Raw genomic sequence first — 27,725 nt, 5'->3', positions numbered from 1 at the left:
GGTTGCCATCAATTACATCCTGAACATACCACTCTCCCCAGGCATTATTGGCATACATCTGACCTGAGCTGGTGCTTCTGCCTCAAGGTCAGGCACCACTGCTCTCAGTTTGGCATATCTGTCTTTTTGTAGAACTCCATCAACAGGAACTGCTGATGCTTAGCACCAATGAATGCTATGAAGTAAAATAATTGCATCTGTGTGTCCAAATTTAAAATCTTTGATGTTGCTATCTTTTCACATATCCTACACTGATATCACAATAAATCATAATCAGCTCTTATATGACCATGTGGTGCTGAGCATTACAAGAGTCTCATGAGACATTTATACACCAATAAAACTCATTTTAAGAAATTGAAACAAACTTGCCGTATAGTTTTTATATATAAACACTTACACCCATGTATAAGTGTGACAATAAAAGCTGAAGAATGTAGAACTTATTCAAGAAAAGCAAACACATACACACAATGGCTTTCAGGCCCTCTCCTTATCAGTACTACAGGTACAACGGGAACTTCACACAGCCTGGGTTTTGTTTTGGTTTTAATTCCTGGAATCTGACCAGCATGTAAGCAATATTGCTTTGATTGTTATAGTTATTTCCTTTCTCTGGAATTCACTTGTCATAATGCCCTAGGATTTCCTCTGACTTTATCAAATTTAACCAAACATTACTTACTATTTGGATTATAAGGCAAATTACTTAACTAAATGACCAAGATCATTTTCAAGAGGGGAATATTAGTTTGGTGCCAATGATGCCACATTATAAATCTGTTTTCTAATTGCTAGCCCATGTCAAAGGTCCTTTCTTTTCCTCTTGGGCATTTGAGAATCATGATGAAAGATATTAAAATAATGGAAATCATTAAAATTAGAGACTATTTTTTAATTCTAATTTACTTGATTGCTGGTATTAAGTTATGCTACTATACTCAAAGTATTTTCAAACACTCCCTTTGGGATGCTTTGGTGCTATTTCATAATTGCATCTCACTATACATTTATCTAAACAAGCTTTTAATAAACTGCCTTTTCCTAAACGACTTCTCAAAAATTCTTTGCCAGCTTAAATTTTCATGGTCTATCCAGAAACTATTTCTGATGAAGACACGACTTGACTTACAAAATTCTGGACTCGAGAAAAGGGAACGGGAGGGAACCTGTTCTCTCAGGGCCGGGTCCAAGGGTGCCAGCCCCCGCGGGACAGGCCGGGCCGCAGTCCCCCGGCGGGGGAGCGGGGTTTCCACGCGCAGGGTCGCGGACGTTTTCCGCCCGCCCTGCTAGCTGAGCTTTACGGTAAAGGCCGCGACCGGCTCCGGGGAGCCCCCCTTGCCCCACAGCCGGCGGGCGGGTCCGGAGCGGCCCGGGCGCCCTGAGGCGGGGGCGCGTGCCGGGGCCCCGCGGGGCGGCCATCCCCCGCGGCGGCACGCACCGCCCCCTCGCGGCGGCGCGAGGCGGGGCGGGGCCGCCGCTCCACGGGCCGATCCGGGCTCTGCGGCTGACGCCAACGGCAGCGGCCAATCGGATGCGGCGCCGGGCCGGGCCTGGCACCGCCCCCCGGCGGCGCCCCACTGGGACGGGCCGGAGCGGCCGCCGCCGCCGCGGGAGCTCGGGCTGAGTCAGCGCCCCCTCCCCCGCCGAAGATGAACATCATGGACTTCAATGTGAAGAAGCTGGCGGCCGACGCGGGCACCTTCCTGAGCCGCGCCGTGCAGGTACGCCCCGGTCGCCCTCCCGCTTCTGGCGGCGGCCTCGCCGCCACTGGGCTTCGCCGCCGCGGCCCAAGCGGGGAGAGGTGGGCGAGGCCGCGGGCTGGCGCCGCGGGGCCGCCGCCGGACCCGGCGCGGGGCGTTGACCGGGGACCTCGGGCACCGCCCTGGGCCGGGAGAGCGGCGGCCGGGAGGGGCTGGCCGGGCCCGCCGCGGGCTTCCAGCTCCGAGCCAGCGGCGGGCTCGGCTGTGCTGGCCAGGGGCGAGCCCAGCCCGGCAGCCTGGCCGGGCGGCGGTGCGCTGCTGTGAGGCGCCTCCTCCTTAAGCAGCTCCTTCCCCCGCGGATCCCCTGGGCTTGACAGGACCCGGGGATTTCGGCCGGGCTGGTCGCAAAGCAGGCGGCCTCGGGGAGCTGGGGGTGGGAGACTGGGGCAGCCCAAGGTCAAGACAGGCAGAGAGGGGAGAAGGCGCCTGGGCTGGGGAGGACGAGTTGAGCAGGCATCGGCTGCGAGGAGGTGCGGTGGAGTTTATGTGTGGAAAGGACAAAGGTGTGTCTCGCCTGACATAAGCTTGTGTTTTTACTGACTGCTGAAAATGTATCCCGCTGCCCGATCGGTAAAGCTCGAGGTCGGATGTGACAGTATCTGTCTGCTGAGGCTTTTTGGTTTGTTTGCGCTTTAGTAGCGTTTCTAAGCTTGTTTGATAGCCCATTGTTTCTGAATCGGTTTTCCCCTTTCTTCACGCTAAGGGCACTGTAACTGGCTTTTGTTCCTTAACTGTTGTCTTGAGCCGTAATCCCGTTTCTTTATATAATCAAACCTGAACAGATTTCCTGTCGGGAGGTGGACATCCAACCAGCGCATAGTAATCCACTTTTGTTTCTCATGAGTTCGCTGGGTCACAGTCAGGTTTGGAACATGATTAAAATTGTTATCTGCTCTGATCGGCCCGATGCATTGCCCTAGGTCTCAACATTCAAGCAGAACCAATGTTCAACGGCACAGCAGAGCTCTGAAAATGCAAACTCGTCAGAAAACATTGTTGCTCTAATTTAAATTAACTTAAAGCAGTCAGTCGTTGTGGCTTCTCTTTGATGGACGTCTTTCTATGCTCTGCCTGCCCCTGGCTTCTTCCAGGTCTGCTTGTTTCCCAGACCATTTCTTCCTTTCCAGCCTCCACCCCTTTCCCTTGCTGGATAAGGAAAAAAAGGAGATGCAGTTCACCCTTCATTGTGAAGGGACCTTGTGATTTCATCTCTTTTTATCTTGACTTTCTACATTTAAATCAGCTAATTGCATTACATCAAATGTAGGTTTTTGCAGTCTGGTGGTTTGGAGGTGGTGTGAACTGTGGTTTACTCCAGTATGGTCTATCTGGATTGTTGGTTTACATTTGAATAGCTACAATGTTTTTATAATCTGAGTAACTCATGTTCTGTGTGCTATTGTTACTTCCCCTGTTTTGTTTGTTTGTTTGTTTGTTTGTTTTTCATGGTACTATATAAGGTCTACAGGTAATACTAAGGAGTAATAATTGTGTGGATTTTTTTTTTTTTAAACATCATCTGTGTGTAGACTTTTGTGTCCTCCAGTAAAAATTACAGTTCTGAGTACTGAGTTAGTTTCATGTTCAGGCATCACTGTATGATGTGATGTGACCTGACACTAGTTGCTTTGGCATATTAGAAACCAAGAAATACACCAAATCCCATGAAACAGTTCAACAACATGAAATGGCATGTAGGAAAACCACTTAACATTTCCATTTCAATTTACAAGATGATGAGCGTCTTGTTAGTGTTTCACAGGCTTATCAGACTTTCCTGTTACAAGGGAATTGGGGCTGTTTTATCCACAACCACCCGGTATTCATGTTCCAGGAAACCTGTTCCTTCTGGGGATGAGATTATACTGTGTTCAGACTGACATATTCTAGTTGATAATCTACAGAGAAATCAAGTTTACCGGCCATCTTCATCCAAAACCTACCCTTCCTTCTGGCAGGCAAAAAATGCTTTGAAGGAGCTCTTCTCAGTCAGTCTTGCAGTAGTTGCAATTTGTGCAAGTAGCAAATGGTTATAGTTAGTGGTATTTGAGGTGAAGTAAATAACGCCACAGAGTGTAATAATAGGAATGTGAATCTTCCTTCTTGCCAGGCTCTGTAATTGACAAGCTGTCTGCATAGGAATGAGCTGGGCTTTTTTACTCTTTGGTATCAGAAAAACTTTTATTGTTCATGACATCTGCCTGAAGTTAGAGGCTTATCTTAATGTAATTTTTCCTTCTAGTAATTCTGCAGTGTAGACATGAAATGTCGATTGGGCTGTGATAACCCAGTTGTATGCAAAACAGTACAATTTCCTTCTATGTGAGCTGGTCACATCCAGGCAATTTGTGTATGTATCTTGAATTTAATAAAGATAGATGGATGGATTAGATGGCTTAACAATATGATTTGTTCCAGCACGTGCATATCTGCCTATCTTGGAACAGGTTTTCTAAGCAGAAGAAAAAATTACTGTTTCATAGCACCACTGTCTTTATTTTGTTCTTATCCTTAGGGAACTGAGCAATGTCTGAAAAATGATGTAAAACAGAAAGACCAGTTCAAATTTAGGTTTCAGAGTAACTGAGATAGGAAATCAGTTGTTGCATTACATTGATGCTGGAAACCATACTTCTGTCAAACTACTCTCTACCACACTGCTCAGTATTGCTAAAATTAAGTTTTTCATTTAAATGGATATGTGAAATCTAACATTGTGACCTTCACTAAGCAATCTTCACACTGCTGAGAACATTTATGGAAATATTAATAGGAAAACCCATTTTATATACAAATAGTCTTCTCTGCAATTAGTAAAAAATAATTTCAAAATCATTAATATTTTATTATGGAGAATCTGTACAGAGTTTTTGAGAGCAACTTACAGTACCTGACATCTTTTTAAAGAGCCCTTTAAACAGTAGTAGTAATACACCCATAAATAATTTCCATTCTTCCATATACTACAACTGAACTGTCTCACAAAGGCAATTTGCTTTTATGTAACACTGCAGGTGCCACAGCATTTATTTAGACTTTAGCTGTGCATGCTATCAAAGCTAGTTTTATTCTACATGTGATGGAGATTAAAACAAACTTGGACAATGCAATTTACTTATATTGTAATATTGTTTCTTAGTGCAAGTTTAAATATCCCACCAAAGTACTTGTTAAGAATGAAGTTTGACAGTCAAAAATGTTTCCAGTCCTATTATGTTCTTAATTGGTAAGCTTGTTAGGGATTTAATCATCGGACAGGTTCTTCTGAAAATGCCTGAGTTGGAACAGGCTGTCAAGTGATGAGATCATCATCATGAGGAACTACTGCTCTGAAGAGAGGCAGGCAAAACCCTCAGTTCTGGTTTTGCTTGGTTCCCTGATGTGATGCGCGTGGCTTCCCTCTCTCCCAGAGAACTGGGATTGAAGTAGAAACTGCTTGTGGGTTAAAAAGAGTTGGCATGAATTTAATACCAGGTGAAATTATTTGTCTGCTGGATTTATTTAGCTAAATGGAGTTATGTTTTATTTCATTGTCACTGAAAACACAGCTTGGAAGAGAACAGCAGAGTTCATTTTACTGTTTCTGTAAGGCATAACAGGATCAGTTATATCTAAATAGTTCATTAAACATTGATTTGGCCTATTCTAAAATGTAAAACACCCACTACCCCCAAAGATATATGTTGTACAACTTCCTGTGGACGTTTATTTTAGCTTTTAATCATTGTCTTTGGAAGCTTTCTGTAAGGTTTAATTCTAATTTAAATCTTCATGCAGAATTTTAAACTTACTGCTTTTTGTCCTGTTTGCTGTGGACAGGACAACAGTTCTTTCTTTAAAATTAGCTGCAATGAGTAGCTGTTGTATATTCAGGTTTTACTGTGGAAGAAGGGACAAACTTAATTACAAAACATACAAGACTGAAGTACTCTTTTAATTGCCTTCATTACTTCTGGACTGTCTTTTCTTTTGGCTTATGTTTCAAGGAGCAGTATGCAAAATTGGACAAAATGCTTCAAGTGAGAACTCTCAGAACCAAGTAGAGCTAGATTTTTTTTTTTTTTAAATGTTGTAAATTACCTTCCTCATCTTTGTCTGATTAACACCCTCCCACCTCTTTGTTTTCCTGATAGTAGGGTCATGTTGTTGAATTTAACAACTTTCAAATTTATCTTTATTTTTATTGATGACCAGATAACAGTTACATCTTTGAAAACATGATCTACAACTAATATAAGTGAATAGTTACTGTCTTAAACTTGTCCTGGGGATTATTTCTGTGAACTAACAGAGTATTTTCAACCTGTCTGACTAATTCATAGTTCACAGAAGAAAAACTTGGTCAAGCAGAGAAGACTGAACTGGATGCTCACCTGGAGAACCTTCTCAGCAAAGCAGAATGCACTAAATTGTGGACAGAAAAAATAATGAAACAAACAGAAGTATTATTGCAGCCAAATCCAAGTAAGGAGCCCTTCATGTTCTTATTTGCAACTTCTCTATTAATAGATTTACTAATGTAAATGTTTATTGAAATAGGTATTGCATAAGTTATGACTTAATAAAGCCATTTTAAAATTTGAAGGCCAGATTTAAGGAAAGCACGTTTTGAAGAGCTGTTCAGAATCAGAGACACTGTACCAATTGCTGGTCTTTCTTTAACACTTCAAATGGGAAAAGCTTTAGACAGGGCTCTTTAAACTATAGCATTGATTCCATACTCCGGTCAGTCTCAGGTTGACTGGGTTTTGAGTTGTTTCCTATTTAATTGAATTTTCCACTCTAACTTCAGAAATCTTAGGAAGCTGTAAGAACTCTGAAGTTCTTCATGGAGTAGATTCAGTGGCTCAAGAAATTTCATTATTATTACATTACTTTAACCTGTGTGCACAATACAATTCAGCTTGAAGCAGGCAAGATGAACTGAAATGCCTGTCTTTAACAATTCCTTTAGTAAAGAATGATTTTCGCCAGATGCTGTCTTTATCATTTACCAGCATTTTATACACCATACTTAAGCAATACAATAAAGTTTCAAATACGCTTTCATCAGTGGTGAATCTCTTGCTGCAACAATAGCAAAAAAAAAACATGGGTAGAGGAAATACAGTTTTCTGGTGTGTTAATTTTGTTTCTGAAATTACTACTGTGAGTATTAATGTTGAGGATATTGGCTTCAGACTCATTCTCCATTTATCTTTGCCATTTGTGGCAGCTGTACGAAGGTTGGCAGCTATATGAATTTTCTTGGTGTACAGATCTAGATTTCAAGTCAAGACCTGGTCGCTAGCCACTGGGTGAGCTGCTATTACTAAACTTCCTTTAGGTTTGCTCAGATGATGAAATTATAATACTGCTAATACCTCTGCACTGGCAACATAAATAGTCTCCGTGTATTGATGTATTGGGTTAGGATTTCTTAGTACAGGTAAATCATACACTGATAGCAGTTCTCTAATTCCAAATAGAAAAATTCATTATAATGCTGATATTTTAAGTATTATTTTGGAAGTCTGCTGCATCCTTTAGTTGCATAAAAGCAGTATTTAAAAAACAAACATGAAAACCAAAACAACTAATGATGTGGGAAGGATGCGGTACAGTTTACAGAATATTCCAGCTCAAATTTCTACTTTTGTCAAGGCCAGAGGAAATTGTTGTCTTGTTCATTTAATTCTGTATTTGCAATATGTATGTATTCTTTCAGAAACTTATTATAAAATATTGAATCGGTAACTGTAGGTTGGTAGAACTGAGTGAGGAAAATTCAATAGAAGGATAATATATGGTAGTACCACATTTGTGCTGACCAGTCAGTTTTCTGGTGGCTAAAAATACTCAGCGTTGAACAGTGGTCTTCATCTGTGAATGTAACTTCAGCTGCTTGGCAGCCTCCTTGGGAGGACTATCACATACTATAGAGAGCAGATTTTGGTTGTTAATGGAGGGGCCCTGTCTGGAGGAGGAAAAGGTACTTCCAATCACACTTTTAGTTATACCTTTAGGTCAGATCCATGTAATAGTCCAATAATTTTAGGTTACTTCTCAGTTCTTTTGTTATTTAGTCAAAAATAAATATTATGTATAGAGAAAAAATAATGAATTTGGATCATTTTTGGTTCACCCTTGGTGCCAGGGAATGCACTGGTACCCATATTTGTCTGTCAGGTTAATTTTTTTGACCTTCATGAGAGAGCAATTATTTAATCCAGTGTTGATGAAAGTTGTCTAATTAACCGTATTGGTTTTGATTGCATCAACGTGGCAGGTTTGTTCATTGGAGAGCTTCTTTGTGGTTGTCTGTACTATCACAGGCTGAAATTAGTTCATACTGACAGCATAAATAGAGCAAGCTAGTTATGAAGCCAAAACAATTGGTCAGAGAAATTGTGTTGTATCTGAGGAGTTTGCTATTGTAATTAACAGTGTTCCTTTTTATGTCTTTGAGGCTTTTTCACCCAAGCTGCATATTGTGGCTTAATATTATGATAGATGGATATTAATGATCATATAGTCACAAAATGTTTGGTTGTTTTATTTTGTGGTTTTTTTTTTTTTTCATAATTTTGTTGCACAAACTAAGGAAATACTAGAAAGTATTTTGTATTCCCATATCTTTAGTGTTTTGTTTCAGAGCATTTCAAGGAAGCAGGGGAAGTGGGAAAGAGAAGATAGAATTTCTGGCACTACAAAACTTTCAGAATATGTTCATAGGGAACCTGCAGTAATTGTTGAACTTGATTCCTACACTGCTAATTCTAGAGAACAATTTTCACATTTTTTTCCTGGAGGGGGAAAAAAAGACTGGTTTTGATAAGGACAAATGTTCTATTATGCATTTACAGTGAAGACTTCTGGATAAAATTTTGAAAAATTATAAATATGCTGATAGAAAGGAAAGAAAAAGTGTAATTTTTTGCTTTCACAGATAGCTCTAGAACATTTGAACATAGCATGACAAACATGGAATACGGTCAGTTTCTAGGAACAGTATCTTCAGCTTAACATTGCTCATTTAATGTTGAGTTCAGTGTCCGGATTTTGAAATTATTTTTTGTTTTTTTCTTTTATTGTTTCTATTTCTAACTTGTGTTTTGAATGACAGTATTTTTTTTTCAAATAAACATTTTTTTAGATGCCAGAATAGAGGAATTTGTCTATGAGAAGCTTGACCGCAAAGCACCAAGTCGCATGAATAATCCAGAGTTACTAGGCCAGTATATGATTGATGCTGGGAATGAATTTGGCCCAGGCACAGCCTATGGTAAGTAAAAGTAGAATATATGTCTTGTGTTGCAGAAATGAATGGGGGAAAATGCACAGATCTAGGGTTTTTTTAACAGTGTAAAATAATATTTCTTTTCTTCCTCTAGATAAAACAGTTCAATGACTTTTGTATCAGTTTGAGAGGACTTGTATAACTGAGCATTAGGAGATCAGTGATGATCTAGAAATATTGAAATAGAACCTGCTGTTGTAATGATAACCATCTTTGTGGATAGATAATTTTCAATTCTGGAATTTAATTTCCTTTTTAAACGAACACATTTGCACATCTAACATTTATGCATTTTATTTGTGGTATGGAGTGAAAATGTTACCTGAAATTAACTTCTTTAATAAGAAGCCTCTCTAACTTTACAGTATTCCTGCTTTCTTAATACATAATATTTCACTAAAGATGAGAGTGTAGAACATAATCTCAATTTTCTTCCTTCTCCAGCAAATTTGTATACCTATAACAGGAGGGTTGGGGGTGTTATATCTAATGGGTTTACACTGGCATTTATTATAAAGTCTACTTCTAGTGTTCTCTACAGCTCTTAAAGTTGCTGATAACAGATTTAGCTGTTGATTTAACTTAACCAACTGAAATACATAGGTGTCTGTATATATGATATGGTCTGCAATCAGAGTCCTATAGTTAGTTCTTATTAGTTGCTTTCTTCAAAATTGCAGTGGGAGGGAAAACTTTTCTGTCCTGAGAAGAATGAGTTCTTTATATCTGGAAATAATGGTGTTCCTTTTCAAAATAAGGAAAGTGCACTTCTAGAAAACATTTACTTTTTTTAATAAGACTTTGGATACAAAGTCAGTTATGGCAGGCTTTGTTCCTCTTACTTCCACATGGTTTTATGCTGTTTGCTGTGGCCTTCCTTCTGATCATCAGCCTCAAGTCTTGCTTTTAAACATTAAATAGTTGTACTTGCAGGCACACTGTCCCTTAATTTGCAGTATCTTTAGAATTCAGGCAAGTAACACAAACTATTAGCATAGGTAAATACACTGTTAGCTTTCATGTGGTGTCACAAAATATTTGTTCTCTGGAAACTTAGTGTCTTTTATAACTCAGTAGTGTTGGCCTGTTGAAACACAATAACTGTATTCTTGATACACTAATTCAGTTTCAATACTGAATTGGAAACCAGATTTCAAAGTATCATTCAGTTAATACTCAAATGTATATTTAGAAGGTGGAGTAGATGGGGTTGGGGAAAAGCACATTATTTTTCAATAGCTAGATGAGCTTTTTCCCTGCTACCAACTACTGATTTAAACAGAAATGTGGTATAAGGGGAGGAGGTTGCTGGATTAAAATAAATAGATATGGTATCCAGTTTTAAAATAGGTGTTCACAATGGAATTGCCATAGTTAGTACCACTTCTAGAATGCTGTATCTGTTATCATTGAAATTTTGCCTTGACCTGTGATTGTTACTAAGAAAAATGGTTTGGTTTGGTGTGTGGGTTGGTTTGATTTGGGTGTGGTTGATTTTGGTGGGTGTGTGTGGGGGGTTTGTTGTGGTTTTTCTTTTTTTTTGTAGCTGATCCGTATTTCTTTTGAAAACATTTGTGATGGCATTGGACTATCTTTCAAATTGTTGGCCTAAACTTTCCTGCATATAGAAACCTGTTTTGATCAGCAGCTGCCCGAATCACAATTAAATTAACGTTTTTTTATTTTTTCCTTTGAAGGAAATGCACTCATTAAATGTGGAGAAACACAAAAGCGAATTGGGACAGCAGACAGAGAACTAATTCAAACTTCTGCTATTAACTTTCTCACTCCCCTAAGAAACTTTATTGAAGGAGACTACAAAACTATTGCTGTAAGTTGGATTGTGCATTCTTCAGCATTTCACAATTGTAACTGTGAATCTTCAAAATGGAGTAGTAGATAATTGTGCATTACTGCTTTCCTCAAAGTAATGTAGAAAAACTCAGGTAGAATTTGTGCCTTTGGTGTATTTTCCTTCCTTTTGACCAAGTAAAATCAAAATAACTCTGAAAACTTGCTTTTTGTAACTATTCTTCTATCAAAAGTATGTATCTTGAGTATAAAATGCATGAGAATAATGAGGATCTAATTCAGCCTATATTCAACTGAAGAACCAACCTTTTTGTATGTGATACTTCATTAAAAAAAATTCTAGGTAGACAAAATTTTAGCTTTTGAGTATGTGTACCTATTCTCATGAACAAACCTAAACTGCTTTCAGAAAGAACGGAAACTGCTACAAAATAAAAGACTAGATTTGGATGCAGCAAAAACCAGATTGAAGAAAGCAAAAGTTGCAGAAGCTCGAGCTGCAGTAAGTAGAATTTTTAATTTGTCCATAACTTTCAAACTTATTGATACATATTTGTAAACTTGACTGCTTGGTTATGTTTGCAGTCTTAGTTCTTACCCTTATTATTTTTCTAGATACTTTGTAAGAAATGCCTCAGAGGAACACAAGGAAATGAAAGTGAATTGCTGATCAAGGTGTTAGTCTTCTGTTTTTAGATAGTCCATCAAGGTTAACTTAGTTGACCCAAGTAAATATTCTCCCCTTGTTCTATACTAAATGAGCTTATATTGCCAAAAATGATTTACAATCATCTTGGCAGAATGTAGCAATTACAGATCATCCAGAGCTCAAGTTTTGGCATTTGAATCTCTGAGTGTTGAAGCATCTGCGTTATTACTTCCAACTGATGAACCCATCTATACTTCTCTATATCAAAAATATTTTCAGTTTACTCTTTCTATATTGTTTACTATTTCACACCACCAAGCATGGGAATACTCTTAAATGGACATCTCTTAACCATATGTATTCCCTCAAGAAATGCTCTTAAAAGGATATTAAAATTACTATAAACTAAAAAGCTTTTGCTTTTTAAACTCTTAAACTGCCTGTAAATGGAGGAATAGATAATTGAATGTATGCACTTTCAGCTGGTTAGGCTAATAGTATTTTCATAGCTATCTTTTGACTATATTCCTAAAAGTGCAGCAGTCGATGGATAGTGATTTGTTTGTTTTTTTTTTTTTTTTTCCCCATAAGGGTTAATGCAATAGGGGTCACTCAGACCGATGCTGAAGGAATGCAGACAATTTAAATACAGAGGGACGGTGTATATGATGAAGAGGCAGAAGTGGGACGGTCAGATTTTGCTGGCTTTTCTGAAAGGATCACTGTCCTGAAAGATCTGAGAAGCGTCATCTCTGAGATTGAGCTTTATAGATGAAGCACCTTGCATCTTTGGGATGGTGATCCTTCTAAAAAATCAACATCATCTCCACCTGACAGTTCTGCTTCTGTGTCTCAATCCTCCATACTGTGTACACTGTCCCTGTGTATTTAATTTGCCTGTATTTTTTAAGTCCATGTATGCATTTCCCCTTCTAATGTAAATTTTATGCGAAAAAAGTTACTTCTCTACTTGTCAAGCCTTTTTAATTTGCAAGACTAACAATGGAGAGCAGAGCAGGGTTTTGGTCAGCTAGTAGTGGAATTTGGAAGCAATGGATAGTAAACTTTGCTTGGATTTGTTCAGAGTTCAGTTTCCAAAAAATAAAAAAGTATTTTCATTATAAACATCCTTTGTGGTATGGTAGCAGGTATATACCTTACTTTCTAAAGCAATAGAAAGACCATGAGGAAATTGTTCCTCTTGAGCTTAGTGTTAAAAGAAAGGCTCTATACTTGAGTTTTAGTTCTATCACCAGTGTAATTACCCAGAGCTTGATGCTTGGCCAAAATTATTGCCAGTTGCTGCTGCTACTACTTGACCAGTCTTAAATATTCATATAGCAAGTAATTCAGTTTTATGCACAAATAATTTAGTGCTGGTAGAGCACAAACCTCTAGGCCTCTTAATTCACTACCTTGCCTACACTTCAATTTTAATTACATTTTAACATCAGTGTGCATGTTTAAGAAGTATCAGATTGTAGAATTCCCAGATGAGTGGAAAAAATTGCATCTCTACTTTATCCTCTGCAACATAGGAATGAGAACTAACCTGGATATAGGTGTGATGCAAATGGTTCATCTTCTGCTGGCTCATTTATGAAGGAAGAGATCTGACAAATAGTGCTGAACTGATAGGTTAGCAAAGTGTATTGAGTTATGATGCAAACTTTTATGTTTTACTACTTTCTTTGTCAGGATAAAGTGATAAATTACATCTACATTTGATTATTTTTTCCCTGTTATAAAAATATTTAATATTTGATGAAATTATATTCTTCCATGCTTACTGTACAACTGAAGTAGCTTAGGTCAGTATTTAAAATAGATACCTAAACAGTTCTACATGAAGTTCACAGCCTTGCTTACCTTAAACTTTGCTGTGCTTTGTGCCAATACTCTGTTCACCTGCTATATTCAGTGTTGTAACTTGCTTTTGTCTTTTATCTATGCACTTAAGCAACTAAACACCTCTCAGCCTGAAGAGAATAACATTATGGTAAATGTCTCTTACGTGCTCAACTTGCTGCATGTAAAATGGCTAAAGGTTTGTTGGCCTCCTGTGTTCATTCATTTTCCTATCAAATGTTTTCTCTTGCTATCCAACTCATTTTGGTCTTGTTTCAGATGTTTTCCATTCCAAACTGGATTGGCATAGTGTATTAAATACACTTATGTTAGTACAGCATTAGATGCTGTTTTTATCAGAAAATATTATATTATTTCTGATAATCTGAAGTATACAGTATTATATTCTAATTTCTCTGAGTTTATGAATGTAAATTTAGGATGCAAAGGAGTTGGGTTTTTTATCAGTTCTGAAATTAATTTCACCTGTTGGAGGGAAAGGAATTATTTTTCCTATTTTTTTTTTTTTTAATATGAGTAGGAGTAAATTATGTGAAATAGCCAGGAATATATAGAAATTATTCCCTTCAGGCAATGTTTTACAAATAATTGAAACTGAGTAATGTCACAAATTAGTGGCTTAACTTAGAGTACAGTATATCCTAAACTTGTTTCAAGGACTCACGAGTGCAGATAGCTGGCTTTAGCACCATAATTGTCAAAGTGTAAAAGGAAGGGGTTGGTTAATTATATACAACATTGACTGTGCTGTTCAGTCTGTCCTGGTTTCGGTCTTGGATCTGTGCAGCACAGTGGATCTCATCTCAATTAGTGTTCCAGATTTCTCAGTCGTGATCAGATAAAAGAGCGAATAAACTTGTTTGTTACAACTTGCTTCTGCAACCTTTATACATGTTTCTTCCTACCAAAGTCCTGATTGTGTCATCTTCTTACAACTTCAGAAAATTAAGGTTAAAGGAGAACTGCATTGCAAGAGGGAGTTGGAACAGCAAGCTGAAGTAATTTAACTTCTGGAGTAAATTCCTTGCAGTTCTATGATTTTGCTTTACTACTTGCTACTACTTTTTAATACTCAGTTTGAGATATCTCTTTTTTTTAATTAAATTTAGGTTTCAGTAAAAATGCTTGTGAAATGGGAAACTGATAATGAAATTAGCAAGAGAAATCATTCATCTGTTTCAGTCTTTACTTAACATGGTGTTAAAATGAGAATAGCTTTCCATAGTTTTCCAATGTTTTAACACATTAAGATAACTTAAATTCCTCCATAAGGTAATTTAGTTTGTCTGATTTATGTCATTTTCTAAGTAGTTATGTCTTATGACATAATAGCTCATTTAAGTAGATTCTTGTAAGTTCTGCAAGTCATATGCTCTTCAGTATCTAACTTATTTCACAGATGTGCTATCCATACTCATTGTAGTTTCACTGTGTATGAAGGGCTCTGGGCAACTGTCTTATAGCACTCCTCAAATCCCTGTGAAGTTCTGAGGACAGAAAAGTAGTTAAAAGCCGAAGTATGATTGCATCCTGTATTGAAGTACCACCAATGTCTAAGTTTGTATGTTTTTATTTTTTTCCCCCCACTTAATGCTGACTAGATATGGGCTGAGGAGGTGACTAAAGTAAGTAAACAATTTAGAAATTGCAGAATTCTGAAACTATAACTTGTGCTCTCCTAATGTAATAAAGGATATTGCATGTTGTTGATTTCAGTCTAATGCTGGCAGCCTGATGCATTACATCAGAAAACACTGGTTCCCTCTAGGGCCTTTCAAACTCCAGTGATGAAACAACGCCTGAAGCTTGTTTTATAGTAAACTGTTCTTAGCTAACTGTTACTTAGAACCATATGATTCTCATGTGACAAGATACAATAGAAAAAGAACTACAGACCTTGTCTCTTAAAATTTGCTGGTATGGCATCCTGTTAAAAATGACCTCTTAAAAATGTGCATATTTGAAAGCTTTCAGAAAGGCTGGGGTCTAGTCATCTAAACTGTCCTGAAAAATACCAATCTTCATCTTTTACCCAGGACATGGAACAGTAACTATAACGTTGGAGTGTATGCAAGAAACTCAGAGAAAACTGGTTTGGAGAGGTTTTGTTTTGTTCCCCACTTTTCTCCCCAGTGTTACTAGAGAATGCTGTGTTTATCTTAAGCAACTGAAGTTAGGAATAGACACAGCTGAAGGCTTGTTCATAAATACAGCATTAGCCTTGGGATGGGGGCTGCAGCCTTCTCTTGTCATTGCACCACTTGCACAGGTGGAGCTAATGGAGTGTTAGGTGATTGCTGCTCTGGTGCCATGAGAAGGACTGTTCTCAGGCTCACCGATTCTGACAAAGCAGCATTGGGAACAGACTATGAGAAGCTGTGCTAACAGTTCAGAAGAAATTTCTCAGTGGATTTCTGTGGAGGAGGGGAAATAAAAATTAAGGATAGCAATGGCAAGGGCAGCTGGAGGGCAGAGGCTCTGGAGTATGTTTTTTTTAAAGGCGGACTAGGCAGGCACCTGTGGGAGGTGTAAGGAGTTGCTATTAGAAGCTGTGATGTGGACCTTTGAATAAGATCTTGGGGGTTGTGAGAGAAAATAAATGAAGGTTTTTTCTATTTTAACTTCCTGTGAGTTATGGTGCAAACGGGGGGGTATATGTATAGAGTGTAAGGGTTTAGGGGGAAGGAGGAGTTTAGAGACTGAACTGTAAAAGGACGGTTAGGTCAGCTCTGTCCCAAATTTTGAGAATTATTTTGCTGTTCAAGTGAAGTAACAATTCGGAAGCAGCAAACCTATTTATTTTGAGTACTTGGTACTATTTTGGAAAAAAAAGATGGCAGGGGAACAGTACTGCTGTAATGAAAACTAATCCTGAAGCTCTAAGACGATGAATAAAACTATTTGCTTTCCAGAGACAAACAACTTTAAAAGGATAGTGAAATCTTACAGTTAACGTCTTGGAGAGAAAAAGAAATAATACAAAGTGCTTAACCATAGCATAAAGGAGACTAAAAGCTTTAAATCTTGTATTAAATTATGTAATTCAAGGTTCCCTCTTTTATTAATCATGTAAAAAGTAGAGACTATTGAGAAGAAACTACAACACAAGGTTGTTCTGTCCAAGGAACAGTAATCCATTCAGATTTCTAAAGGCAATCTGTCCCTCTGTGTTTGAAAGTTGGAGGAAGAGATTCATAGATGTTTTCAACTTAAATCTAAGAAGCTTCCCAACAAGGACTTTGAACTGTCCAGTAATCACTAGATCAATTACAGGGTTTTTCTGAGTTAGAACAAAAGATCTGCATGGTATCAATGACAAACTTTCTTCAGTTTAACTTCCTCTCTGAGATGTGGAATTAGAGGATATTAAATACTGTACTATAAAACACATGGGGCAGGTACTGATGTTACACACTTTATAAACATATGAATTTTGTTAGGAGTCTTCTGAGGTGTCTGGTGTAGTGAATAGAAGCAGCAGAGGCTTTTAGTGTGTGTTCAACATGTTGAGGTTCGACTGGTTTTGAGCATCAAGAGGAGTTCCTGTCTGCCTTTTGACTACAAAGGAGACAAGGGGGCCCAGCTATATTGGGTAGCGTGAATACATCCATTATCACTGTTTCACTAATAGTGTATCGAATAAAACAACATGAGGAAGGTGATTTTATTTCTTATGATTGTGTGTTATTCCTTATCTACAGGATTGCATAGTATTTGAGAGATCATGTATTCTTATATGAAATTTGGAAAGATTATGGACTTCTGAATATTCATATTCAGAAACTGGGTTCATACTCTGAACTTGGAGCGAGTACCATTTTGAGGAATCTTCATGGGAGATACTCAGTCAGGCCTTCTAATTGTTCTAAAACCAAAATATGACTGCAACTGGGAATCACTGGAAAGTTTAGGCTTGTATTTTGAGCTCTTTATTCTGTTCAGAAACAAAGGTGATCAGGCCATAAGATTCCCAGATTGAAAGCCAGCTGGTTTTCACCTTTACCACAAAGTATAGAATAGATATGCTGTTTCGCTACTCTTCATCTATCAGTACTGAAAATAGGGATGGACAAAACAGATTAAACACATCATCACAAATAATTTTATGTAAATCTCTACAAAAACAGTACCTTGGGCTTTTGTAAAGCAGTGTATTTAAAGTCATTCTGTACTGGCTAAATTAATACATGTTACCACATTACTCACTTTTGCCTTTTCTTATAGAAAGTAGTTGATTTGCTAAAATATTACTGAAACAGATAAAATTATTCTGGTGGATATTTCCCCTTTTTATAAGTTCCTATTCTCATGTATTTACTTACTTGACAGGAAGAAGGAAACAAATTAGCAATTGCTGACTTCAGAGAGGCAAGACCCTAGGGTATTTCTCTCCAGATAAATTGTTTACTTATGATTTTCTTCCTTTTTTTTTTTTTTTTTTAAGGAAATTAAGATGTTCTAATAAAGAAGGGAATGCTTTTCTTCCCCTCTTGGCTATCAGATTTGCTTTTTTCCTCTATTTGTTCTTACATTTCTCTTGGGGACTGCCAGATGGATTTTACTGATATTAATACAGATTTAATAGGAAAATTCCAAGCAGAGATTCCTGCCTCAACAAACTTAGAAAACCTAATTAATTCATAACTTGATACATATACTGCCATCTCAGTTTTAAGAAAGAAACACACAGTACTCTCTAATTGCTTCCTCAGTATTTAATTAATGTGTAAGCCTTCCCAGCTACAGTGACTTCAGATGGAAAACATTTCTTGGGTAACTGCATCATTCTTCTGTGCTCATTTTTGAGATTAAGATCCTTCCATATGACTTTTTGTATTGATTAACATTAGTGGAATGCAAGAGCGGAATGTCTGCAAACATATAAAATCCTTTTGAAACCAATGTTTTATTGGTATCACCTCATTAAATTTCCTGAAAATATGTTTCCTTGCTCTGTTTTGTTTAGAACGGTAACTGCTGCATCTTGAACTTAATGCAGATTTTTGCTTTTGAGTTTGTTTTTAGAAACAAGCTACTAAATGTATATAAGCATTGAGGCAAAGTAATCCAGATTCTAGGCTGAGGACGTTCTGGTTTGGAACAGTAAATCTTAGATATTACAACACGTTTTTATGTATTTGTGTGTTTTGAAGAATGTCCTTTTTTTTTTTTTTTTTTTTTTTCTCCTAAAATATACTCTAATTTTGGTTTGTGCTAGATGGAAGTCCTTTAAAACTGTGTCGTGGTTTGGGCCTGGTCTGCAGCCAACCACCACACAGCCACTCTCTCTCCCTTCTCTTCCAGCAATAAGAAGGGACAGAGAGCCAGGCTTGGGGTTCAAGATAGGACTGGGATGGGGAAAAAATCCCCCTTTATGGTCACGAGCAAAAGGCAGACTCATTAGAGGAAGAAAAAAAATAACATACATTTATTACAGACACTAACAACACTTAACAGAGTAGGACAGTGAGAAGCATTGCCACATCTTGAGAACACCTTCCCCCCACCCCTCCCTTCTTCCCGGGCTCAGCTCTGCTCCCGATATCTCTACCTCCTCCCCCCAGTGACACAGGGGCAGGGAATGGGGGGTGCAGTCAGTGCTGCTGCTGCTTCCATCTTCAGTGGGGGGAGCTTCTGGAACTTCTTCTCCCTGCTCCATCATGGTCCCCCTCTCACAGGAGTCAGTCCTCCACAAACTTTCTCCAACATGAGTTCCTCCCACGGGCCACAGTGTTCCCCACACTGCTCTGTCGTGGGTCACTAACTTTCTCCAACTGGAGTCCCTCCCACAGCTGTAGCCCTTCCCAAGCTGCTCTGGCGTGGGACCCCCCCCACATGCTGCAATCCTCCCAGTGCTGAACTACAACAGCGGGGGCCACCTTTTCCCACAAGACCCCGGCCTTCTTTGGGCACAGCACCTTGATTATACCAGGTGGAAGCCACAGGCCATAAATCAATGTCTGCTCCACCATAGATCTCCATGGGTGGCAGGGGGGGCCGCCCTGCCGTCTCACCACAGGATACAGGGGGGTCTCTGCTCCGGCACACCTCCCCCCTCCTTTCTTCCTCCGTTCCTCCACTGACCTTGGTGTTCATGCAGCTGCAGCAACTCCTCCTCACAAGTCCGACTGCCCGTCACCACGTCCCTTCTTAAATACGTTATCGCAGAGGCGCAGCCGATGGGCTCAATTTCCAAACAGAAGTGGAGCTGACGTGGAGCTGGGGGAGCTTCGAGAAGCTTCTCACAGGGGGCCGCCCCTATAGCCCCCTCCCCTGCCACCAAAAAAACACCACTCACTCAACCCAGGACAAACTGATATGACATTGTTAACTTAAAAATTGCTGATAATGAAATGTAATAAGGAATAAACTTGAATTATTTAAAAACAAAACTTAAATTCCATAATTTTCATAGAAATTTTACTCTAATTGAATTTAGAACATTTTCCTTAGTTTGGATTTATTTATTTTTAATGATACCACAATTACAAGCTCCAGAAGTAGTTGTAGTAGCTTGGTGGTCAGTATGAGACATTAATTTGTGAAATATTCTGTTAAAACTTACTGTCAAAGATTTATGTACAGCTGATTGCCATGCAATTACCTGACAAAAATGATGTGAGATTAACCCTAAATTATTTGATCAGAGCCCTGTTAACTTGGAAGTGTGGCAAAAAATGACATTGCCATTGGCTGCCACTGCTGTGCTGGCAGAACCCCTGGTGCAGACACTGTTATGCCAATGAATGCTTGGTTTGTTGTTGGGACAGGTGGGGTACTGCTGCTGTCAGAAAAATGCCTTCCTCTTGTATACATTGACTCTGTGATAGTGTCTGATGAGGAATCTTTGTTGTGTATACAAGGTTTCAACGTTTCTGAATACCAAATGCAATTACTCTTTTTGCCTAGTAAACATCTGCAAAGAAAAAGGACATGTTTCTGACACCTAAGCTTGTGATTAATTCATTTGTATGAGCAGCTCTGAATAAGCTGGAACTGTTAGTCAGAAGGTGTAACAGAGTACATTGTACAAATACCTAATGTGCATCCTTACTTTTAGTCTGAACAGGAAGTACGGATTACTCAGAGTGAATTTGACCGTCAAGCAGAGATTACTAGGCTTCTTCTGGAAGGAATCAGCAGCACACATGTGAGTACCCAAATGGGGTAGAGGGGGAAAAGTCAGAATTGGAACACTTAGTAAAAATACAGTCAGCTACTTGGAAACTTTAGGCTATAAGTTTTCACTTTAATGCCTTAAAGCATCAAATACCTGTGGGGTTTTTATTTTTTCAGTTCTAGTTTAGTATCCACTGAATTTAACTTTAGTTTCCTGTTAACCTTGAGAATGCAGGAGCTTTAATTTTTATTCTTTAAACTAAATTTCCAATTCATCGGATCAGCTGAATGTTGAAACCATAAAAACGTGCTAAAATACTTATTCTGATACAGAAACAATATAGGTAAGTGGCATGATTCTTGTACAGCACCTATTTTTTATGCTCATATATGTTAATTTTTGTGATACTTTATCCCAGTTACTAGGTATATCCAGGCACTATGCCTATGTGCCATAAATCCCTACGTGCATTAGCACCGGACTGGGAGACCAGTCTTTGTAATGCAGCATAGTACTTTTACAGACTGAAAACTTGAATTCTTTGCTGTATTATAGGCACATCATCTTCGCTGTCTGAATGATTTTGTTGAAGCTCAGATGACCTATTATGCACAATGTTACCAATATATGTTGGATCTTCAGAAACAGCTTGGAAGGTAATAACACTGTAAAAACTTCAGAAAAAAATAGTTTTTTCTAAGTGCTTATGAATAGTATGAAAACTTACACTGATGTGACAGTGGTGAACACACAGGCATGCTGGACTGATAGGAAGTACATCTGTTCTCAGGTAATTAATATGTAATTACCTCAGTGCAACCACTTCCCTAAGCCTGTGCACAGCACTAATGCCTTTTGAAGGTTGATTTACTGAAATTTTGTATATATTGTAACAGAGGAGGGTGAGCCCATGGTAACCTCACTTAATGGCACAAAAAAGAATGTCTAGAGCTTTACTTGTAATCATTGAGTTGTCTTATGCTTCATGCTACAAAACTGCTATGCAATGTGGGAGAAGTTTTTGTACTGCCTGTAAATTCCTGTTACCTCTTAATTTGCTACAGGGCACTACCTGATTTTCAATGAAACTGCATTCTTCACTGTTGAGTTGCCAGCACAGATACTGTGTCTAGGGAGAAATGTACTTCATAATATCTATAATTGGTAATCCAAAGCACTCACAGTGGAATGAACAAGTTTGTCTAGTTTTACTGTTCCATGGGTTTAGCATTTTTTAAAGTAAGAGAAGAAACTGCCTGATGTTAGTTTGTGCTCATAATCCTTTTTTTTTTGTGTGTGTGTTTGGTGGTGATATAAAGAGATCTACATGCTTACTTTTAATAAAATTCCCCTATTCTCATTCTTCACAAATCGGCCTTTCTTAGATAACATGGTCTGGTATAACCCTAGGTGAGCATATGCATTGAAGGATCATGTGTGCTTAGAAGTTTACTATAGTGTCTATTCTGAATAACTGTCTCTATAAAGTAACTCTGTTTTTCATGACAAGGAAGTAAAATCAAAAGTGTTCTTGAATCTTGTCCTTTTCCTGACTTGCACCTTCCTGTGGCGTTTGATTTCTTTTCCTCAATTTGTTTGAATGGGTAGTTTAAAGACTTTTCTAAATAGTCTTTATGATTTTTTTAAAAACTACATCTTTAAAGTTACATTCCATTGAAAGAAGTATTCAGCTATAAAATTTAGTATTGCATAAATGCAAGTTGTAGAATTGAAAGCTTGAAAATAAACATTTACTGGATTAAGGACAGGTGCCTCAAATTATAAATTAAGTGCTCAGTTTTCTTTCTATAAATAGACATGGTTTTGTGGATTTTTTTCTTCAAGACAGCATCAACTGCTTATCCCTCTACTGCCTCCCGCTCCTGTGGGGCTGCCTAAGGAATCAAATTTCCCAGGTTAAAAGCAATCTCTGTGGTTTTTTTAGTTCCTGAGAATGAACTACACAAATCCATTTCAAATATCTGGGTACTCTGGCTGCTTTTTTTTTTTTTTTTTTCTTGCTGATAACTAGTTTTGCTTCGAATTTTCTCAGCTTCCCAGTCAGCCAAGCCTAAGATTTGGCATCATTATTTTTTTCAAATTACCCATTACTAGTCCCCTGCTCTACAAGCTGTGAAACTCCTGTTACTCAAGAGTTCAGAAGAATTCCAGACAACCTCTGTATAGCTGGAGCTTTCTAACAACACGTCTACATATGACTTTGAGAAAAGAGTGAGACTTAATGCTTTAACTGATTGACAGAGTGGTTGTAAAGCTTTGGCTTTCTTTTCCACTGGCTGTACACACCAGTGACCCTTTGAACTGAGCAGAATGATTTTACAAGTAATTACTGTGTTAACAGAGAACAGGTTTACTAGTATATGCAACAGTAATTTAGCAATATTTAGAAACAACTGATTGTAATTTAAAAGTAAATTCCTTTGAATGACAACTAATGAATTAATAAATACATTATGAGGCACAGCTGAGTTATCCCTAGAAAAGTGTGGGGTCTAGCTTTTCCTCCCTTTGATCTGCTCTGGGAATGTGGTGAGCTGGTTTGAAAAACTGATCTGGCAAATAAAAAAAAAAAAAATAAATTCTTTGGTGGAGTTCTAGTCTCTACTTGGTGAGTTGAACCAGCTCTTTATGATCAAATGAGGTCAATGTAAGCTGGAGGGGGAAGCGGGACTTCCTCCTTTTGGTGGTAGTAAACTGCTACCTAAATTCACAACAGTCTTCTGAAAGTCTACCAAATTTTTTATATGCAATTCAGTCTAACTGTCAAGGGACTAGTTCGGTCCTTCACAATGTACTCCCACTGTTTGCCTTCAATCAGATATAATTGCAAGGTGAACATGTTTAATAAGCTGTTCTGATGGAAAGTTAGCAATCTTCTTGATGATTTTAGTTAGATCAGATTGAATCAGCTCAAAAGCAACAGAATGCTAGATCTGACTCAAATGACAGAGAATGAACATTTTTGCAATAAAGGGATAGAGGAGTGGTTCTACCCTGTTTGGTGGCAGTGTGAATTTACCAGATTAAGTATAGTGTGAAACTAAAGTTGTATGTAGTACCACTGCAGCTGATACAGATTTGAACTGCCTTAATTCCACCTGTGTTCATGGCCACACAATCCAAAAATTAGTCGTCATATTGATTTATTTTTCACCTACATCAACTCCCTAAACTAGCTCCCCTTATGGTTGTATATGAGTGCCATTTATATATATGTATGAGCACCAGTAATGCTGCAGACATAGGTGTGGGAATATACTGATCTTGATTTATATGGTTAAAGTTACCACTGAACTGAATCTTTAAGAAGAACTTAACTGGGGAGTATAGGTGGGAAGAGATGAGATGAGACTGTTTTCTGACAAGTTCATGCACACAATTTGAGATCTTCATTATGTCAAAAGAGTGTGGGGAGGGAAAGCTAGTGGGGGAATAATATGTCCACATCCTAGATTTTAAGGAAAAAAAATTTGTGTAGAAGGATGGATGAGGAAAGTTATGTGTGGGAATTGACTAGTTGATGTGTAGACTTGTCGAAAGAATGGAAGGAAATGCAGCTACAGTTCCATGAACTCCAGACTCAGTTTAACTCCTACTTGCTGATCCTTTTTCATTGCATCAGCTCTGCCACTTTTCAAAACCTTTATTGACCTGATTTTAAGGTAGAATAGGATGAGTGCTGGAGGAAAGGCAGGCAGCAAAGATGACAAGGAATGACTATGTTAACTGCTAAATAAATAAGTTTAGTTAGCCACGGAACTGCATCCCAGTATGCAGGGCAGAGTGACATGAGATAGTGACCCAGTCTCACAGCTCATCATTGCCCCCAATGCTGTTCCATTCCCCCTACCCCATTGCCCTGGAATCTCTTGCTGCTTAGCTGTCTTCCCTGCTCCTTCTGCTTTTCAGCCATGTTATTCTGTCCTTTTTCTTCTACCTGCTGTAGCACTCATCACAGTTTTTTGTGATCCAGCTCATTAACTTAATAGATGATTATACACTTTTTTCCAACACATACCTCCTTTCCCCCCCCGCCTTTTCTTTTTTTTTTTCTTTTTTTTTTCTTTTTTTTTTCAGGCAGTTTAATGTGTTGAATTAACTTCATGGAAGGGTCTAGCAAGCACTACAGCTGGCATGGAACAAGCAGCAGCCTGACCTAGAAAGAAGGGGCTTAAATTGATACGAGGTCATCTTTAGCATAACAAATATTTTTGTGTTACAGCATGCAGTTAGCTGAATCAACAAACTGATTTAGGTTACAAAAATAGTTGTGGGGGTTTTCTTTCTTCTTTCAGAGGGAGGCTGTGTTTTTAACCTGCATTATATTTCCTTGATCTGGTTCACCAGCATAATCTTTGGTGTAGTCACATAGTTGAGGAATGAGCTGGAGGAGGTAGAGGCTACTTTTATTGGTAGAGCTGTCAAAAGAAATGTTTATTAAAATACAGTCTGAAACAAGTCTGACCAACAGTGCTTTCCTGTTTTAGCTTTTTTTTTTTGGAGGCCATTATCAAGTTTTTTTAAGGTGTCAGTGTTTCTTTTAAACTGTAGTGTTTTGATTTATACTACAGGTCAGGAACAAGTACCTTTATTTAGGTTTATACAAATATCAGTGCTATTCTATTACTGCTGTCTGCTGGTATTTATTCTGTAGTTGATGAAAGCAAAAACGCTAATTTGGGCATGTATATCTTTCCATGTAGAACTGATTCACTCAGAATTCTTTTTGTTTTGTTCTCTCCCACAGCTTTCCATCTACTTTCCTCTCTAACAATAATCAGTCTTCCTCAACTCCTGTGCAGAGTGTTTCTACTCCCTCAGCTTTGGCCTCAGCCTCTGCTTCATTGCCTTCAGTAAGCAATTCAGTAGTTACTTCAGGCATCAGTGAACTGAAGTCATCAAGTGGCAGCAGGAAAGCTAGAGTTCTCTATGATTATGATGCTGCAAACAGCAGTGAATTATCACTGCTTGCAGATGAGGTAAGAATTTTCTATGTAACTAGATCATTTAAAAGTAAAATCAGAATGTTTGTGACTAGCCAGTTAAGATGTGCTACATCAAGAAATATGTGTAGTTGATTTTTTTAATTAAAATTCGGTAATACTCTTAGAGCATTGTCCTGTACCTATATACCCTAATATTCTATAGTGAGAGTTAGCATTTGTTACACCAGCTTAGCTTGCAGTAACATTTGCTAGGTAATCAAGGTGCAATTCTGATGTCTACTTTTTACCATGCCTTTAGCACTGTTATCAATACAGTTAGTCTTTCAAACACTTTCAAACTACTGCAGTTTGGGAAGAATATGAAAATACAACCCTTTCTTGTTTTGATGGTGGTGGCTGTGCTGTGTTTATTTCTGTTTCGATTCAATTTCACTCTTAAGTCAGAGAGCCTATACTAAACAGGTGGACACATATGATGAAATAGGGTGCTGGAACAGAGTTCCACCTAGTAATGTTACTGCAGCTTATCCCTGAAGAAGAGCATCCACAAAAAAGTTTTCAGACTTTTTTTTTTTTTTAATGTGCATTTCTTCAGAAAAAAATCAAATAGAAATGTTTATCTAGACAGTGACTTAGAAGCTGTGGCCTAAGGTTTTCTGTTAAGTTGTAGCACATCAACATCTTTCTGTCATGCACTTGAAGATACAACAAACTTTCTTTTAGATTTCCCATTAAAGTTGATATGTAGTTGATATCACACGAAGGTAGACTGTAGGCTTTTTCCAGGTGGGGTTATAATAATATGTTTCTGTTTTTTAGGTGATAACAGTGTACAGTATCCCTGGCATGGATTCAGACTGGCTGATGGGTGAAAGGGGAAATCAGAAAGGCAAAGTGCCTATTACTTATTTAGAACTGCTAAACTAGATGGTTGGCCTGAATAAAGACTGTCAATTATGGCGACACCATATTTATATACAATTAACGTTATGTAAGCAGGTTTAAGTGTCTTCCATGTTATTGTCTTGAGGGACAAATACCAGCCATTACAAACTGGCTTTTCTGCCAGCATGGTTGCATGGTAAATACTCTATTCAAACTTAATGTGTTTAAAGCTTTTACTTCATGTGCCAAGAACATGTTTCCTACAGATTTGTTTCTACTGAAATTTTCACTAATACAAGCTTCTACTTTTGAGTAATCTAGATTGAAAGCAGGAGGTACTGTTTTCTACAGAAATTTTTCATTAATGGCAAAGCTTTTCTTCACATAAAATAAACTTATTGTGAACCAATGCAAGTGTAATGCACGTTATTTGAATAACCAAAACCATACGTGAAACACAAACCTTAGAGAAGTTTATATGGTTCTATTCCCAGCACTTGTGGCGTTGAAATGTTCTGAGGCAGATACGACTATCTGCTGAGTAACTTACGCATTTATAATCGCCTTTGAAAAATTAGAACGGTTGTTTTCTCTCTGAAAATTTAAGGCAAATTGTTACTATGCTGAGATTTTAAACTTGCACCTAGGTAGATTGACACAAACTAGTGACATCTGTTCTGACTTGATTTTTAGTATTGCCGTGTATTTTTTTCTCCCTTTAACTGCTTTCCATAAAAGAGGCTATTTCAGTTTGATTAGTAATTATTAAGAGATTCGACTACAAATCAACATTTCTATTAAATTAAGCACTGCATTTTGCTGATCTACTCCATCTCTCTACATTTAAGTAGTTCTATAGATGAGCATACATTTGTTCAGATTATAGGTTTTAATGAAAATCTGCATTCATAATTCTTATGCAACAGTTTATTGTCATGTTCTAATTGGATTCAATTAGAGTTACACTTACTTGTTTTTCAAGAGGACCTCCTCCTAAATATGTGGGAACGAAAGAAAAAAAAAGTTTTGAACATAAAAATGGCTTTAGCAAAGGTAGTATTATCTGCAAATAACATAACCTTTCCTGAACATTGCACCCTTTAATGTTTCATAAATACCAGATTTTTACAGCTGTAAATGATTAAAAGGGTAGGTTGAGGGGATTTATTTTTTGTTTATAGTTCCAGTATATTTAATTAATTGGGTTGGTCTGGTTGAAGGAAATTCCTTCCATTGAGAAGGAAATTTATCTTCTTACAGAAGATGCAACATTGATAGAAGTCCAGTGTAGTTCTTGGGGAACACTGGTACCAGGTGCTTAGCTAACTCCTTCCTGTCAGCAACTTTGTTTGAAATGAAAATTCTTCAAAGAATTTTCAAC

The 27,725-nt window shown here is 38.0% G+C and overlaps 1 protein-coding gene across 4 annotated transcripts; it reads left to right on the top strand.

The window, feature by feature from the left end:
* The first annotated feature begins 1,443 nt into the window (after nt 1–1,443).
* SH3GLB1 (SH3 domain containing GRB2 like, endophilin B1) lies at nt 1,444–26,753 on the top strand. 4 transcript variants are annotated; one of them, XM_033000776.2, is made up of 11 exons: nt 1,444–1,724; nt 6,086–6,227; nt 8,899–9,027; nt 10,740–10,873; nt 11,264–11,356; nt 13,464–13,550; nt 14,974–14,997; nt 20,433–20,522; nt 21,048–21,148; nt 25,261–25,492; nt 26,279–26,753. In XM_033000776.2, exons 1-11 carry the CDS (start codon nt 1,653–1,655, stop codon nt 26,384–26,386), a joined length of 1,212 nt encoding a protein of 403 aa, XP_032856667.2. In that variant the 5' UTR covers nt 1,444–1,652; the 3' UTR covers nt 26,387–26,753. The 4 variants fall into 4 exon arrangements, with proteins under 4 accessions (XP_032856667.2, XP_032856669.2, XP_032856668.2 ...); XM_033000777.2 differs by having other exon boundaries at nt 1,548–1,724; nt 13,464–13,502; XM_042784165.1 differs by lacking the exon at nt 1,444–1,724 and adding an exon at nt 2,168–2,266.
* The last annotated feature ends 972 nt before the right edge of the window (nt 26,754–27,725 follow it).

This window comes from Tyto alba, unplaced genomic scaffold, assembly GCF_018691265.1.
Source record: "Tyto alba isolate M040663 unplaced genomic scaffold, T.alba_DEE_v4.0 Super-Scaffold_1000006, whole genome shotgun sequence".
In the NCBI taxonomy this organism is placed as follows: Eukaryota; Metazoa; Chordata; class Aves; order Strigiformes; family Tytonidae; genus Tyto; species Tyto alba.
This window is presented reverse-complemented; position numbering and strand designations above follow the sequence as displayed.